Source organism: Budorcas taxicolor, chromosome 6 (genome assembly GCF_023091745.1).
Source record: "Budorcas taxicolor isolate Tak-1 chromosome 6, Takin1.1, whole genome shotgun sequence".
Taxonomy (NCBI): Eukaryota; Metazoa; Chordata; class Mammalia; order Artiodactyla; family Bovidae; genus Budorcas; species Budorcas taxicolor.
Window position 1 is genome coordinate 65,255,382 of NC_068915.1, and position 17,395 is coordinate 65,272,776.

The 17,395-nt window shown below is 37.2% G+C and overlaps 1 protein-coding gene across 1 annotated transcript in view; it reads right to left on the reverse strand.

Moving 5' to 3' along the window:
- Nucleotides 1-17,395, reverse strand: part of GABRA2 (gamma-aminobutyric acid type A receptor subunit alpha2) — a 157,124-nt gene that overhangs the window by 51,254 nt on the left and 88,475 nt on the right. Inside the window, exons 5-7 of the mRNA XM_052642023.1 lie at nucleotides 15,322-15,404; nucleotides 10,649-10,792; nucleotides 9,439-9,591 (exon numbers count right to left, since the gene is read on the reverse strand). Of these exons, the coding sequence (XP_052497983.1) occupies nucleotides 9,439-9,591; nucleotides 10,649-10,792; nucleotides 15,322-15,404 (380 nt within the window). The remainder of the gene's footprint in view (nucleotides 1-9,438; nucleotides 9,592-10,648; nucleotides 10,793-15,321; nucleotides 15,405-17,395) is intronic.

Genomic DNA, 17,395 nt, shown 5'->3' on the forward strand with positions numbered 1-17,395 from the left:
TCAAATGTTGAGAAATTTGTATCTCCAAGGGCATATTAATTTCTCAACTGTGTAACAGTGGGGATTTTTTGTTTGTTTTTTAACTTTATCCATCAAAAAAAAAAAAAAAGCTCCAGAGGCAGGAGGAGAGCAGATGATCATCATCAGCTTGCAGACCTTGTAGACCTGGCTGTGGACCTGGCTGTGGACTTAGACAGAGACATTTGGGGAGGACAGATACTTGCTTAGGTAACTGCTGGGCATCATCATCAGATGATATTAAGACTCAAAAGGAGGCAGAAAGATGAAGGGTGAAGTGAAGGATGGAATGAGAATAGGAGGCTGACAGGCTTCAAGTATCATTCTGGACAGAACACAGGACTTTTATTGTTTACTTGTACACACATATACATGTAGGACTTCCCTGGAGGCTTTACAGAAAAGAATCTGCCCGCAATGCAAGAGCCCCAGATTCAATCCCTGGGAAGACCTCCTGGAGAAGAGAATGGCAACCCACTCCAGTATTCTTGCCTGGAGAATTCCATGGACAGAAGAACCTGGCAGGCAGGAGTCCATGGGGTTGCAAAGAGTTGGACACAATTGAGCGACTCACATACACACACACACACATATACATGTATACCCACATGGAATTATATTTATCACAAGCTTTACACAGAGTAACTCATAGAGATAATACTAAGAATGCTTTTACCATCTAACAGTTTACATTTACATGAAAATGTCTATTGTTAACCATTTATATAAAATTTAAGAATTCAAATATAGCCTGGATTTTTAACTTTATATGTTATTTTTATAACCAATCTTTTGAAACTTTTGCATATTTGTTACAGTTGAACCTAACAGCCTTGATCCTAACACATTCTGTTGATTAAAAATTAAATATTTATTCACCTATTCACCTCTTTTCTATACTTAGGTAGTCTTCTATTTGAATGTTTTTACTGAATGCATCTATGTGATTTATGCTATGAAATCTGTCTTTATTTACCACAATGCAGTATTTTATTTTCCTTACAATCTTTATTAAATGAATATTTCATTATTTAATTTCATTTAATATGCTGTATATTTACATATAAATTTAGATCTTCCTGGAAAAGCAGTTCTATCCTAATCATTTCCTTTCTGTTTATAATTATTATGTAATTTTCCTAAAAATGTATTTTGGCCATTATTTGTGCTCTGAAATCATGTAATATTGCTTTTCAAGCCATTCAAATAGAAATTTTCTCATATTTTTGGCCACATCCATTTTTATGTCCTTGTTTCAATAACTGGCAAATTTTGAAATAGGTATCTAAGAAGATGTCTAAATCCTGAGAAATTCTTGAGGTGCTCATTCAGCACTGTTTCTTTTCCAAGCCATGACTTAAAGAATGTTTTATGGAGATGAAAGTCACATAATATACAACTAACCATTTTAAAGTGTACAATTCAGAGGTATTTATGCATTCACAGTGTTCTGCAACTACCACCTCTATCTAGTTTCAAAACAGTTCTAGCACCCTGGGACACCCAGTTCTTACTACGTAATACAACCCATTTTACCCTGTATCCACCTGCTGGCAACTATGAAACTGCTTCTTGGGTTTGCCTATGTCGGATAATTCATATGAAAGGAAGAAAAAAATATGTGACACTTTTCATCCACTCTCTTTCAATTAACATAATGTTTTGGGGATTCATTCATGCTGTAGCATCTTATCAATATTTAATCCTTTCTAAATGCTGAAGAAGCTGAAGTTGAAGGGATCTATGGAGACCTACAAGACCTTCTAGAACTAACACCAAAAAAAGATGTCCTTTTCATTATAGGGGACTGAAATGCAAAAATATTAAGTTAAGAAACACCTGGAGTAACAGGCAAATTTGGCCTTGGTGTACAGAATGAAGCAGGGCAAAGACTAATAGAGTTTTACCAAGAGAATGCACTGGTCAGAGCAAACACCCTCTTCCAACAACAGAAGAGAACACTCTACACATGAACATCACCAGATGGCCAACACCAATATCAGATTGATTATATTCTTTGCAGCCAAAGGTGGAGAAGCTGGATACAGTCAGCAAAAATAAGACGTGGAGCTGACCGTGGCTCAGATCATGAAACCCTTATTGACAAATTCAGACTTAAATTGAAGAAAATAGGGAAAACCACTAAACCATTCAGATATGACCTAAATGAAATGCCTTACAATTATACAGTGGAAGTGAGAAATAGATTTAAGGGACTAGATATGATAGACAGAGTGCCTGACGAACTATGGATGGAGGTTAATGACATTGTAAAGTAGAGAGGGATCAAGACCACCTCCCAAAAATAGAAATGCAAAAATGCAAAATGTCCATCTGAGGTGGCCTTACAAATAGCTGTAAAAGGAAGACAAGCAAAAAGCAAAGGAGAAAAGGAAAGATATACCATTTGAATGCACAGTTCCAAAGAATAGCAAGAAGAGATAAGAAAGCCTTCCTCAGTGATCAGTACAAAGAAATATAGGGGAAAAAAAAAAAAAAACAGAATGGGAAAGACAAGAGATCTCTTCAAGAAAATTAGAGATACCAGGGAAACATTTCATACAAAGATGGGCACAATAAAGGACAGAAATGGTATGGACCTAACAGAAGCATTAGATATTAAGTGGTGCCAAGAATACACAGAACTGTATAAAAAAGATCCTCATGATCCAGATAATCACGATGGTATGATCACTCACCTAGAGACAGACATCCTGGAATGGGAAGTCAAGAGGGCCTTGGGAAGCATCACTGCAAACAAAGCTAGAGGAGGTAATGGAATTCCAGTGGAGCTGTTTCAAATCCTGAAAGATGATGCTGTGAAAGTGCTGCATTCAATATGCCAGCAAATTTGGAAAACTCAGCAGTGGCCACAGGACTGGAAAAGGTCAGTTTTCATTCCAATCCCAAAGAAAGGCAATGCCAAAGAATGCTCAAACTACCTCAAAATTGCACTCATCTCACACGCTAGTAAAGTAATGCTCAAAATTCTCCAAGCCAGACTTAAACAATATGTAAACCATGAACTTCCAGATGTTCAAGCTGGTTTTACAAAAGGTGGAGGAACAAGAGATCAAATTGCCAACATCTGCTGGATCATCAAAAAAGCAAGAGAGTTCCAGAAAAACATCTATTTCTGCTTTATTGACTATGCCAGAGCCTTTGACTGTGTGGACCACAACAAACTGTGGAAAATTCTTCAAGAGATAGGAATACCAGCCCACTTGACTTTTCTCTTCACAAAAAAAGATCTTCATGACCCAGATAATCACGATGGTGTGATCACTCACCTAGAGCCAGACATCCTGGAATGTGAAGTCAAGTGGGCTTTAGAAAGCATCACTACGAACAAAGCTAGTGGAGGTGATGAAATTTCAGATGAGCTATTTCAAATCCTGAAAGATGATGCTGTGAAAGTGCTGCACTCAATATGCCAGCAAATTTGGAAAACTCAGCAGTGGCCACAGGACTGGAAAAGGTCAGTTTTCATTCCAATCCCAAAGAAAGGCAATGCCAAAGAATGCTCAAACTACCGCACAATTGCACTCATCTCACACACTAGTAAAGTAATGCTCAAAATTCTCCAAGCCAGGCTTCAGCAATATGTGAACTGTGAACTTCCTGATGTTCAAGCTGGTTTTAGAAAAGGCAGAGGCACCAGAGATCAAATTGCCAACATCTGCTGGATCATGGAAAAAGGAAGAGAGTTCCAGAAAAACATCTATTTCTGCTTTATTGACTATGACAAAGCCTTTGACTGTGTGGATCACAATAAACTGTGGAAAATTCTGAAAGAGATAGGAATACCACACCACCTGACCTGCCTCTTGAGAAACGTATATGCAGGTCAGGAAACAACAGTTAGAATTGGGCATGGAACAATGGACTTTTCCCAAATAGGAAAAGGAGTATGTCAAGGCTGTATACTGTCACCCTGCTTATTTAACCTATATGCAGATTACATCATGAAAAATGCTGGGCTGGAAGAAGCACAAGCTGGAATGACGATTGCCAGGAGAAATATCAATAACCTCAGATATGCAGATGGCATCACCCTTATGGCAGAAAGTGAAGAGGAACTAAAAAGCCTCTTGATGAAAGTAAAAGAAGAGAGTGAAAAAGTTGGCTTAAAGCTCAACATTCAGAAAACGAAGACCACGGCACCTGGTCCCATCAGTTCAGTTCAGTTCAATTCAGTTGCTCAGTCATGTCCGACTCTTTGCCACCCCATGAATCGCAGCACGCCAGGCCTCCCTGTCCATCACCACCTCCTGGAATTCACTCAGACTCACATCCATCAAGTCCGTGATGCCATCCAGCCATCTCATCCTCTTTCGTCCCCTTCTCCTCCTGCCCCCAATCCCTCCCAGCATCAGAGTCTTTTCCAATGAGTCAACTCTTCGCATGAGGTGGTCAAAGTACTGGAGTTTCAGCTTTACCATCATTCCTTCCAAAGAACACCCAGGGCTGATCTCCTTTGGAATGGACTGGTTGGATCTCCTTGCAGTCCAAGGGACTCTCAAGAGTCTTCTCCAACACCACAGTCCAAAAGCATCAATTCTTTGCCGCTCTGCCTTCTTCACAGTCCAACTCTCACATCCATATATGACCACAGGAAAAACCATGGCCTTGACTAGACGGACCTTAGTTGGCAAAGTAATGTCTCTGCTTTTGAATATACTATCTAGGTTGGTCATAACTTTTCTTCCAAGGAGTAAGCGTCTTTTAATTTCATGGCTGCAGTCACCATCTGCAGTGATTTTGGAGCCCCCAAAAATAAAGTCTGACACTGTTTCCACTGTTTCCCCATCTATTTCCCATGAAGTGATGGGACCGGATGCCATGATCACTTCATGGCAAATAATTGGGGAAACAGTGGAAACAGTGTCAGACTTTATTTATTGGAGCTCCAAAATCACTGCAGATGGTGATTGCAGCCATGAAATTAAAAGACGCTTACTCCTTGGAAGAAAAGTTATGACCAACCTAGATAGCATATTCAAAAGCAGAGACATTGCTTTGCCAACAAAGGTCCATCTAGTCAAGGCCATGGTTTTTCCAGTGGTCACGTATGGATGTTAGAGTTGGACTGTGAAGAAAGCTGAGTGCCGAAGAATTTATGCTTTTGAACTTTGGTGTTGGAGTAGACTCTTGAGAGTCCCTTGGACTGCAAGGAGATCCAACCAGTCCATTCCAAAGGAGATCAGCCCTGGGTGTTCTTTGGAAGGAATGATGCTAAAGCTGAAACTCCAGTACTTTGGCCACCTCATGTGAAGATTTGACTCACTGGAAAAGACTCTGATGCTGGGAGGGATTGAGGGCAGGAGGAAAAGGGGACGACAGAGGATGAGATGGCTGGATGGCATCATCGACTCAATGGACCTGAGTTTGAGTGACCTGTGGGAGTTGGTGATGGACAGGGAGGCCTGGAGTGCTGCAATTCATGGGGTCACAAGGAGTTGGACGCGACTGAGCAACTGAACTGAACTGAACTGAACTGACTTTCCTCTTAAGAAATCTGTATGCATGTCAGGAAGCAATAGTTAGAACCGGACATGGAACAATAGACTGTTTCCAAATAGGAAAAGGAATATGTCAAGGCTATATATTGTCATCCTGTTTATTTTACTTCTATGCAGAGTACATCATGAGAAACGCTGGGCTGAATGAAGCACAAGCTGGAATCATGATTGCCAGGAGAAATATCAGTAACCTCAGATATGCAGATGACACCACATTTATGGCAGAAAGTGAAGAAGAACTAAAGAGCCTCCTGATGAAAGTGAAAGAGGAGAGTGAAAAAGTTGGCTTAAAACTCAACATTCAGAAAACTAAAATATGGCATCTGGTCCCATCACTTCATGGCAAATAGATGGGGAAACAGTAGGAACAGTGACAGACTTTATTTTGGGGGGCTCCAAAATCACTGCAGATGGCGACTGCAGCCATGAAATTAAAAGATGCTTGTTCCTTAGAAGAAAAGTTATGACCAACGTAGATAGCATATTAAAAAGCAGAGACATTACTTTGTCAACAAAGTCTGTCTAGTCAAGGCTTTTATTTTTCCAGTGGTCATGTATGGATGTGAGAGTTGGACTATAAAGAAAGCTGAGTGTCAAAGAATTGATGCTTTTGAACTGTGGTATTGGAGAAGACTCTTGAGATTCCCCTGGACAGCAAAAAATTCCAACCAGTCCATCCTAAAGGAAACCAGTCCTGAATCTTCACTGGAAGGACCAATGTTCAAGCTGAAACTCCAATACTTTGGTCATCTGATGTGAAGAACTGACTCATTTGAAAAGACCCTGATGCTGGGAAAGATTGAAAGCAGGTGGAGAAGGGGATGACGGAGGATGAGGTGGTTAGACGGCATCACCAACTCAATGGACATGAGTTTGAGTAAACTCCAAGAGTTGGTGCCAGACAGGGAAGCCTGGTGTGCTGCAGTGCATGGGGTCGCAAAGAGTCAGACACAACTGAGCAACTGAACTGACTGACTGACTGACTGATAGGTGACTGATATTCTACTGTAAGTATATACTATATTTTGGTTATCCATTCATCTACAAAGAATATTTGGACTGTTTCTACCTTTTGATTATTACGAATAATGTTGCTATAAACATCTGTGTACAAGTTTTTGTATAAACATGCTTTCATTAATCTTAGGTAATACCTAGAGGTGAAATTGTTGGATCATATGTTAATTCTATGTTCAACTTTTTGAGGAACCTCCAAACAATTGTCCACAGAAGCTATACCTTTTTATACTCCCCTTGCAATTTATGAGGGTTTCTATTTCTCTTCTTTCTCACCAGTACTTAAGTCCCTTTTTTCTTTTGGTTTATTCATTATTATGGCTATGCCAGTACTCTTGCTTGGAAAATCCCATGGGTGGAGGAGCCTGGTAGGCTGCGGTCCATGGGGTCGCGAAGAGTCGGATACGACTGAGCTACTTCACTTTCACTTTTCACTTTCATGCATGGGAGAAGGAAATGGCAACCCACTCCAGTGTTCTTGCCTGGAGAATCCCAGGGACAAGGGAGCCTGGTGTGCTGCCGTCCATGGGGTCGCACAGAGTCGGACACGACTGAAGTGACAGCAGCAGCAGCAGCAGCAGCAGCAGCAGTATGTATAATATGTATTTTATTGTTGCTTTGATTTGCATTTCCTTAAAATACAATGATGTACATTATTACTTGTGTTTGTTTGCCATTTGTATATTTTGTTTAGAAAAAAGTCCATTTGAGTTTCTTGTCCATTTTCTAAAATCATGGTTTTGGTCATTTTGTTTTTGAGTTGTAAGAATTCCTTATTTATTCAGGATATTAAACCCTTATCAGATGTATGAAATGCAATTTTTTCTCCCAAATGTAAGTTGTCTTTTCATATTTTTGATGATGTTTGAGATACAAAAGTTTTCAATCTTAGTGAAATTCAGTTTATCTGTTTTTCTTTGTTACCCATGATTTTGATGTCAAATCTAAGAATCCACTGTTAAGATCCAAATTCATAAAGACTTCTCTGGCATTTTCTTCTAATAGACCCTGTATTGTCTTCTAATAGACCCTGTATTGTCTTCTAATAGTTTTACAATTCTCAGTTTTACATTAATGTTTTATACCTGTTTAATTGTTGTGTCAAGGGGTGAAGTGGGACTCCATCTTCATTCCTTTGCACCTGGTGGTCATCCAGCTGTCCCAGCACCATTTGGTAAAGAGAATACTATTTCCCCACAGAAGGGTCTTGGCACCCCTACTGAAAATTCATTAGTCATAGTTGTTTGTTTGTTTCTGGACTGTTTTATTCCATCGGTCTATATGTCCATCCTTATGACACTACCACAGTGTTTTGATTAATGTAGCTTTTTACTAGGCTTTGAAGCTGGGCAGTATGAGTTCAGCAACTTTTTTCTTTATTGATACTGTTTTGGCTATTTGGAGACATTTGCAATTTCACATGAATTTGAGGATTGACATTTCTGCCCCAAAAAGCCACTGGATTTCTTACAGGTATTGAATCTATAGATTGCTTTGGGGATAATTCCTATCTTAATGGTACTATCTTCCAAAAAAAAAAAAAAAAAAAACATGAGATATCTTTCCATTTAGTTAGGTCTACTTTAGTATATTTCAGCAAAGTTTTATAGTTCTTAGTGGACAAGTTTTTACCTACTTGGTCACATTTGTTTCTAGATATTTTATTATTTTGGGCACCATTATAAATGAAATTATCTTTTAAATTATTCATTTCTAATATTGAGACTAAAATTGATTTTTCACCACTGATAATAAGAACAGCTAATAGTTACATAGCATGTATTAAATGCCAGGCATTGTTCTAAGAGTTTTACACATGTCCATGGTCTCAAAACACTATAGTCTATAAGATATAGTTACATTATATTAACATGGCCTACAAGGATGTCTCATCTAGGCCTCAAACTGCATTTCTATCTATGCGTATCCACTGACGCTGAAACAGCTCACTCACTGAATACACTATGTCCTTTCATCCTGCTATATTACTGCATACTTTATCCTTTTTTGACTAGGATTTTTGTCCCATCTTATTCATCTGGGAATCTCCTGCTTATCCTTCAAGACTTAGTTTGAATGTTAACTCAGCTACTTAATCAGCCCTCTTAGGGAACTTCCACGCTGCTGTATATTTTTAATGGCTTGCATGTGTCTCTTTTATAATGCTTTCATCTTGTGTTGGCATTAACTTTCCTGCTTATTCTGGTGCTCTCCACCACAGTAGATTCTCAGTAAAGCCTTCCTAAATGAATGAGTGGACCAAATACACAAAGTGGCCTACTTTGTTACAAAATGTTCTCATCTTAATTCATATATCTAAAAAGCAGTAACCAAATTTCCCTGCATGTTTTAAATCAAGAAACTTAATTTTGTTATTAAACATACTAGTGATAGGGAATGAGGGATCTCTTTCTCTTTCTCCTCCCCTTCCTCCCTTATTCTCTCTCATTTAAGGTACTAAGGTCATCTTTGTTCATCTAAACACTAATCCCTCCCCCCCCCCCCCCGGCCAAAAAAAACCAACAAATAAAGTAAATATAAAAGCTTAGAAATATGGTACTGTTGAACTTTATATTAAAACCTCTAAAAATATTCTTCTTATACTAATATGAAATGAAGTATTGATAAGCAAAATGATTTAACAGAAAGAAGATAGTATATTTCAGATTTGAGAACTGTTTATATCCTTGTCAAGAATGGGACACTGACTCTGTATTGTACTTTCCTGAGCCTCAGTTTCCTCATCTACAAGGCAAAGCCAAATATTCCCTGCTCTGTACATGACAAACTATTGGGGTGAGGATCAAGAGACAGAATGCTTTGGAAGGTATGCCATGAAACAAAATGTGCTGTACAGCACAGTACGTAGTTAGTCACTCACCAAACACTGTTCTTGCAGGCACAGATTCTCTGTTAAGCCAGAATGACACTTGGGAGAGAATGACAGTCATGATGCAAGGCAGATATGTCTGAATCACAAAATATCCAATTTTTCTTTTCAAGTGGAAATGAGCTGTCATTACGGTATATTCACCTAGAAGAAAAATTTAAGAAGCTTAAGAAACTGTAGTAGTCAATAGTTTGAACATTTTGGAAATGGAAGGGATTAGAGAAAAAAAAAAGTCCCTGATTTAAAAATGCAAAGAATTCATCCCATATATGGCATGGAAAATATATAACATTAAAATTCCATTTAGCATAGCAATAGTATTTAAAAGAAAATTTTTATATGATCAAGGAATTTGCATGGCTTGTATACGGTATGGTATTTGATTTTTCTCTCTAGGTCATGCTTACTGACCAAAGGATAGAGGATTCATAAGTGCTCTCTGAACATACATTATCTTAGTTGCTCAGCTCCTCATCCTTTTTGGTACCACCCTCAAGCCTTTGCTTTAATTGTTTTCCAATCTAGCCCTACTTAGGCTCTTTGTGGTATTGATCTCTGGCCACATCTCCAAGATTGATCTTTTCACCCAGATTTTAATCCTATCACCAATTCTGAATTTACCAGTCTTAATGTCTTCTCTAGTATACTGGGGTCAGTTCTGTCTGATCCTCATAGCTACCTTCCATTCTGCTCTCTGGGTTTACATCTGCCAGATGTGAGATCATGAGTTCATACAGCTGTGTTTTCTTAGGGAGGGTTTCAGCTTTCCCACAGAGGCTAGTAGTAATTATTTATAATCAAGCATTGAATAGTCATAACTCATGCAGGATAGGGGGAAAAGAATTAGAATATGAGGGAAATTGTAACACTGATAAGGTAAAATTGGCTCGTCTCAAAAGACAAGTTAGATCAGTGTTTTTTTACAACTTTAATGCACATCTTGGAATCTCCTTAAAATCTTGTTATAAAGAAGATCCTGACTTAGTAGGAGTCAGGCCTGAAAGTCTCAATTTCTAAAAAGCTCCATCTATGCTACTAGTTCTTAGACCTCAAGAGAAAAAAGGTTTTAAGCACCATCTATGCTACTAGTTCTTAGACCTCAAGAGAAAAAAGGTTTTAAGCAAACTGATACATTTCCAATGGCTTCAACCCATTAACTTTCTTAGGAATTGGCTTTTCTTTAGACTCATTTTTTACTGACCTGTACTAGACTTAATTGTCTCCTTCCCAATTGATTGGCCCAGCAGATCATATTGATTTAACCTAGAGCCATCAGGAGCAACTTGTACAGAATCAGACGCATTGTATGTCCAAATGTAAGTAACCTCTGAGGTTGTATACGCATCTGTAGGAAATTAGGGAAAAAAAAATCTTTTTAAGCATTTTAGTAAGAATCATCAATAATAATAACATCAAAGGTTGTATATTTCATAGAATTATTGTTTACTATAAAACTGATGTTTAAAGATCATATTTTTAGGGTAAAAAGTGTCTTTGAAATTTCAATAAGAAGGGTGTGAAGCAGATCAAGAGAGGCAACCATGACCATAAGGATATTTTCACTGCAACCACTTTGAGCGACAAAGATCGAATATCTCTTTAGAATCTGCAAAAATCCCTGGGCTCTGAGATGGTTAAAATGTCTTCCATATTCCCAAAGTAACAGATGAAGGCATTGCAGTAAACAGGTTACAAATACCCAAGGCCCATTTAACTAGTTAATTTAGAAACAGCCATTGCTCATGAAATAATAATTGTATTCCAAAATGACATTGTTCTCTGGACATAATGGTAACTTATTTCCACGTGAGAACATTAATGATATATATTGTATTTAAAGTATTATCTTTGTAGTTAGTTTGTAGACTTTTCTTCAAAACCTTCACCTAGTTAAGAATTAAATCACTTAGCTATCATGATACAACACATTTCATTAGACGAATGAGAATTTTGCTGAATATGTAAAATAACTCAGAATGCTATAGTTTCATAAATTGAAAACACTTTAAAACATACTCATTTTAAAATTAATTATTGCACACAGATCTCACTGGACTATACTTGCATAGCATCCTAATTAAGCTGTATATTGGCAGGAGGAGACAGATCACGTACAGACCAGATGTAACTTTCTGATTTATTTGGCCAAAGATACAGGACTTAGCTGAAGTGAGATGACTGTAAAGCTGGAGAGCAAGCAGCGCGTCTTGTCTCAGCACTTCTCTGGCTCTGGCATTTCCCTTGCACCTATTTGTCCTGAGGGGGAACAGGCAGAGTTTCTCCACAGTTGAATAAGCAGACAATTCTGGCTGTCCTACTGACCTTCCGAAGAACTTCTATGCACTTGTGCTCATGGGAATATTTAGAAATATTAGTTACTTCTGGTCCCTGAGCAAAACTCAGCATCATAGTCACATTTTCAACTGAAGGAGAGAAAGAACCAGCTGTCTCCAGCTGTCTGCCTCTAGGTCTTCAGGACACCGGAAAGCTCATTTACCTGCCACCTATACATTTTCTAGGTTAATACCATTGTTCTGGGGTGGTTCTGGTACTTACCTGGAATGAAAGTCTGTGACCACAAGTCCATTCCCACTTAAGCATTAGTTACAATAAAGTTATTGTTGTGTCTTATCCACTGCGTGATCTTTCAATGACATACTACAATGTGTCTGCTTTTCTGAATGTCACTAGTAAAGGTTAATATCAGTGACAGACATGTACACACCTACATCCACAAGTAAATTACATTATGTAAAATATTTTTGTGAAATAGCATTCTAAAAATATGTGTATTTATATTATTTATATATATATCGTATCATTATGTTTGTATATACATATATTTAATAGCAAATATCTTCCTACAGTTTGCATATGAATGAACTGTTACTCTAAAATCTAAATTTCTATTAATTAATTTCAATTAGTCATTGATGATTTTGTTGTTATATATAATTAAGTAATCTTAGTAATGTGTATAACCAGCAATGCATTCTCAGATTATCAAGTGGCTTGTTTTGAGTACATATAATGACCTTCTCTTCAATAAAATTTCAAATGACACATAATTTAATAAACTGAAAAGACATCACATGTTCCACTTTATATCAGAAGACCTCAGAGTACTCAGCAGTTGTAGATCTTAATACATATAAGGTTTTATTTTAAGCAATTATAATAATTCCACTTTTGAATTTTGATGTTTATCTTTAAACATAAATAAAAGAAAATGAAACTCTGCAAAATGGAGAAATTTTTGAGAAACTAATAAGAGACTGATGGGAGGGACTCTTTCTTACTCATAGCTATACTTTTTGCACCTGTCATAAGGAAAACGCTCTTGCTTCATTCTTGCTAGATTAATCAGGAAACATATAACATTTTAATTTTGTTATTTACTATTATGAAAGATGGAAATCTAGATGGAAGCTCAAGAATATGTTACAATGACTGATCCTTCCCATATCTTTTATAATAAGAAATTATTTCATTTGTTAGGTAGGAATATGTGTTTTAGATTTGGGGTCTTGCAAGAAAAGAGAGAACAGAAAGTTATGCAATGCAGATTTGAGACATTTTCTGGTCCACAAACACACATATAAACTCAGAGACTGTTGTGATTTTTCAGTGAAGTATAAAAGGAGAAAAAGACAAATTTCTTTATAAATTGCATGTCTAGATTAGGTTCCATTACATAATTTTACTTAATTTAAATCAATAACCCATTTTGAATCCTAATCTGAAATAAGGAGTAAAGGCATACTAACAAATTCTTAATATTTGATAACCAAAACAATACCAAAATCATTTTAATTATTAATTTTTTCCCCAAAATTAAATCTTATTTTAGGATGATGCCCAGAGTACTTTTAGATTTCCATTCAGGAAGTTTTAGATCAAATTAAATAGCAAGGAATTGTATAAAGATGTGAAGCAGTAGCAAAAAGCAAAACAAAACTGAATTCAAAATTGTAATTTAGTAGAAAAGATGCTTCTTTTATTTGAGGATAATGATAAAACTCCAGAAATTACATCACTTGTGGGAGTCAAGGAAATTTTTTTAAACAAGTGAGAAGTAAATGATTAGAAGAAAAGGCCATGGCCCCTTCTGCCAAAATTTGTCTTGCCAACATTTTAAGTTTTGGGTTGGCCTGTTGGTCCATATTCCATAGTGCTGTCTATACAATTAACTATCTATGTCTCAAGTATGTACTATTGGCAAGAATAAATAAAATAATATGCAACTTTTTTTAAACTCTATGTGTCAGAAAATAAATATAGAGAAACCTAAGTAAGTGCAATTCAACAAAAAATGCCTAACAATAAGCTCTATGTGCAACACTTCTAGATACAGAAAACCATATTCAGAAGCACACAATACTACATTTGTCTGAAGATGCACTATTAAGATATGTTAAATTTTCATTTAAAATATTTTCAGGTGTATCTATTTCATATTCAGAATTGAGACATCACTTATGTTTAGTGTCTTAATGGCACTAACTTGTCCACTGCAAAATGCCTTTCCTTCTTAGATCATTACTGCATCTTCAATAAATACTTTATTTGGTATCAAGGCTTTTCAATTATCTAGTTAATACAATTTATGCAATGCAAATGAGAATATTGTGCTGCATCTAATGTAGTTCCCTAGCTTAATGTTTACTTGGAATAAGATGATTGACTATCTTAAATAATTTTCGAAGAAGTGCTAGTACTGAAGTAATAGTTTACATGACAGGAAATGAAGGCTTTGTAATTATACAAAGAGGAGATTCTCAAAGAAAATTGGGAACTTACACCTTTTGTAATATAGAACAGAACAAATACAATTGAACTTATCATTCCATAAAACTATGATCATCAAAATAATCAGAGGGTTTTGCATTCGTATTGGCCATCATTCTTCCTTATTCTTCATTTGATACAGTCTGTGAGCAGAAGGTACATTATTTAGTCATACATATTTTTAATCAGCTGAGAGAACTGCATTTCTGTTCAAGAGTGTGAAAAGTCAGAAGCTGCTCAGAATGGACAAAGATGGGGTGCTAGAAAGAGCATGGTTTCTGAAAAGATCAGGCTATAGAACACTCTCACAAAAGAGAGAAGCTGCTTAGCCGTGCCCATGAATTTATCCTGAACCTGCCCTGAATGCCCTGTGGGGCTAGGGAGACGATTTGACCTTCCCTCTTTTCAATTATTCTGGTAGAGCTAATGCTTCTGGTTGACATACAAGATACAACCTCAGTGACCTATACAACAGCCAAATGCACAGTGCCTTTTCTGAAATACTTTTTGTACACAGAAAGTGCCCACATGGCGCAATCTTGCTCCATTGACTCTTTCAAATGTATTTTAGGAAAAAAATCCCTCTATTATTAGAAAGTAAAAAGATAATTACAGAGATCCAGCTTCATTTTCCTTTTTTTTTCACTTATTCTCTGCTGCCATTTGTGTCAGGCTGATCACTAAACAACAGAATCTATCCTTAACATTTTTACTCTCAGTTGAAAAAAAAACCCACTTTATGTTGCATTTTTAATGTATTTGCACTTGAAAAAGGAGGTAAACGATAATAGTCCGGAACTTCAAGGAGCTCCCACTTTTTCATATGTATAAAAACATAGGGTGTTTTTTACTAGCAGTAAGGTAAATAACAATTAAACATGATAATTAAGATATAATGATATTTGAGAATACAGGAGGGCTAGCCATTGATTACTTGAGGAGAGTCAGTATATTTTTTGTTTCTACATCTTGTTAGAAAAGCATTAAGCATCCCATCATATGAGAAGGAAGTACACAATTAAGTTGTGATACTGACCATCTTTGATTTTATTGACCCAAAACATGTACCTCCATCCCCATACTTACAGCTGCCAAATTTCAGAGGACATGAGTGGGCATCCATTGGAAAATCCTCCAAGTGCATTGGACATTCAGCTTGAACTGTAAGCCTAAAAGTCAAAATTCCACTCTTTGTTTAAGTAAATTGGCAAGTCAAGATAAATCACTCCTTATTGTTGTCAATAGAATTAATGATGAATGATGAGGTAGGACCTTCATCATGGCATCCGATTAGGCTAATTCAAATTTAAATATGCTTTTGTTCTTTCACATTTAGACGATCGTTCAGAAGATATTAGCATCAATAAAATCTGAGCGCAAGTAACAAAACCTAATTAAAAATACACTTTACTTAAGCATTCCATACTCTGTTAGTTAAGAAAAAGTTATGTACATGTTTTTGAAGGTTAGTTTCCCATTAACTTCAATTTTAACATCTGAAATCTTAAAGAAAAAAATGAAAAAAATCTCTATCATAAAAAGAAAGCTATTTTCTTGCAAGGTTCCATCAATAACCATATAGCAAAACTGATACAAGAACTGAATAATGCCTTGGGGAAGTACCCTTCAAAATTAATAAATTGTAAATGAATATTATATACTATATATAGATACATATGAAAGTGAAAGTGTTAGTTGCTCAGTCATGTCCTATGCTTTGCAACCCCATGGACTGTAATCAACCAGGCTCCTCTGTCCGTGGAATTCTCCAGACAAGTATACTGGAGTGGGTTACCATTTCCTCCTATAGGGGACTTTCCCAACCCAGAGATCGACTCCAGATCTCCTGCATTGCAGGTAGATTCCTTACCATCTAGGCCACCCAGGACGCCCATAGATACATATATATGCTAGTCTCAACAAGATATTTCTAGGATATATATATGCATCTGTCTTTATTTATATCTGTAAATACATACATCAGTTCAGTTCAGTTGCTCAGCTGTGTCCAACTCTTTGTGACACCATGCATTGCAGCATGCCAGGCCTCCCTATCCATCACCAACTCCCGGAGTTCACTCAGACTCACGTCCATCAAGTCAGTGATGCCATCCAGCCATCTCATCCTCTATCGTCCCCTTCTTCTCCTGCCTCCAACCCCTCCCAGCATCAGAGTCTTTTCCAGTGAGTCAACTCTTCACATGAGGTGGCCAAAGTACTGGAGTTTCAGCTTTAGCATCACTCCTTCCAAAGAACACCCAGGACTGATCTCCTTTTAGAATGGACTGGTTGGATCTCCTTGCAGTCCAAGGGACTCTCAAGAGTCTACTCCAACACCACAGTTCAAAACCATCAATTCTTCGGCATTCAGCTTTCTTCACAATCCAACTCTACATGCATACATGATCACTGGAAAAACCATAGCCTTGACTAAATGGACCTTTGTTGGCAAAGTAATGTCTCTGTTTTGAATATGCTCTCTGGGTTGGTCATAACTTTCCTTCCAAAGAGGAAGCGTCTTTTAATTTCATGGCTGCAGTCACCATCTGCAGTGATGGTGAAGCCCCAAAAATAAAGTCTGACACTGTTTCCACTGTTTCCCCATCTATTTCCCATGAAGTGATGGGACCAGATGCCATGATCTTCATTTTCTGAATGTTGAGCTTTAAGCCAACTTTTTCACTCTCTTCATTCACTTTTATTAAGAGGCTTTTTAATTCCTCTTCACTTTCTGCCATAAGGGTGGTATCATCTGCATATCTGTGGTTATTGCTAATTCTCCCGGCAATCTTGATTCCAGCTTGTGCTTCTCCCAACCCAGTGTTTTTCATGATGTACTCTGCATATAAGTTAAATAAGCAGGGTGACAATGTACAACCTTGATATACTCCTTTTCCTATTTGGAACCAGTCTGTTGTTCCATGTCCAATTCTAACTGTTGCTTCCTGACCTGCATATAGGTTTCTCAAGAGACAGGTCAGGTGGCGTGGTATTCCCATCTCTTTCAGGATTTTCCACAGTTTATTGTGAGCCACATAGTCAAAGGCTTTGGCATAGTCAATAAAGCAGAAATAGATGTTTTTCTGGAACTCTCTTCCTTTTTCCATGATCCAGCAATTTGATCATGTTGGCAATTGATCTCTGGTTGCTCCGCCTTTTC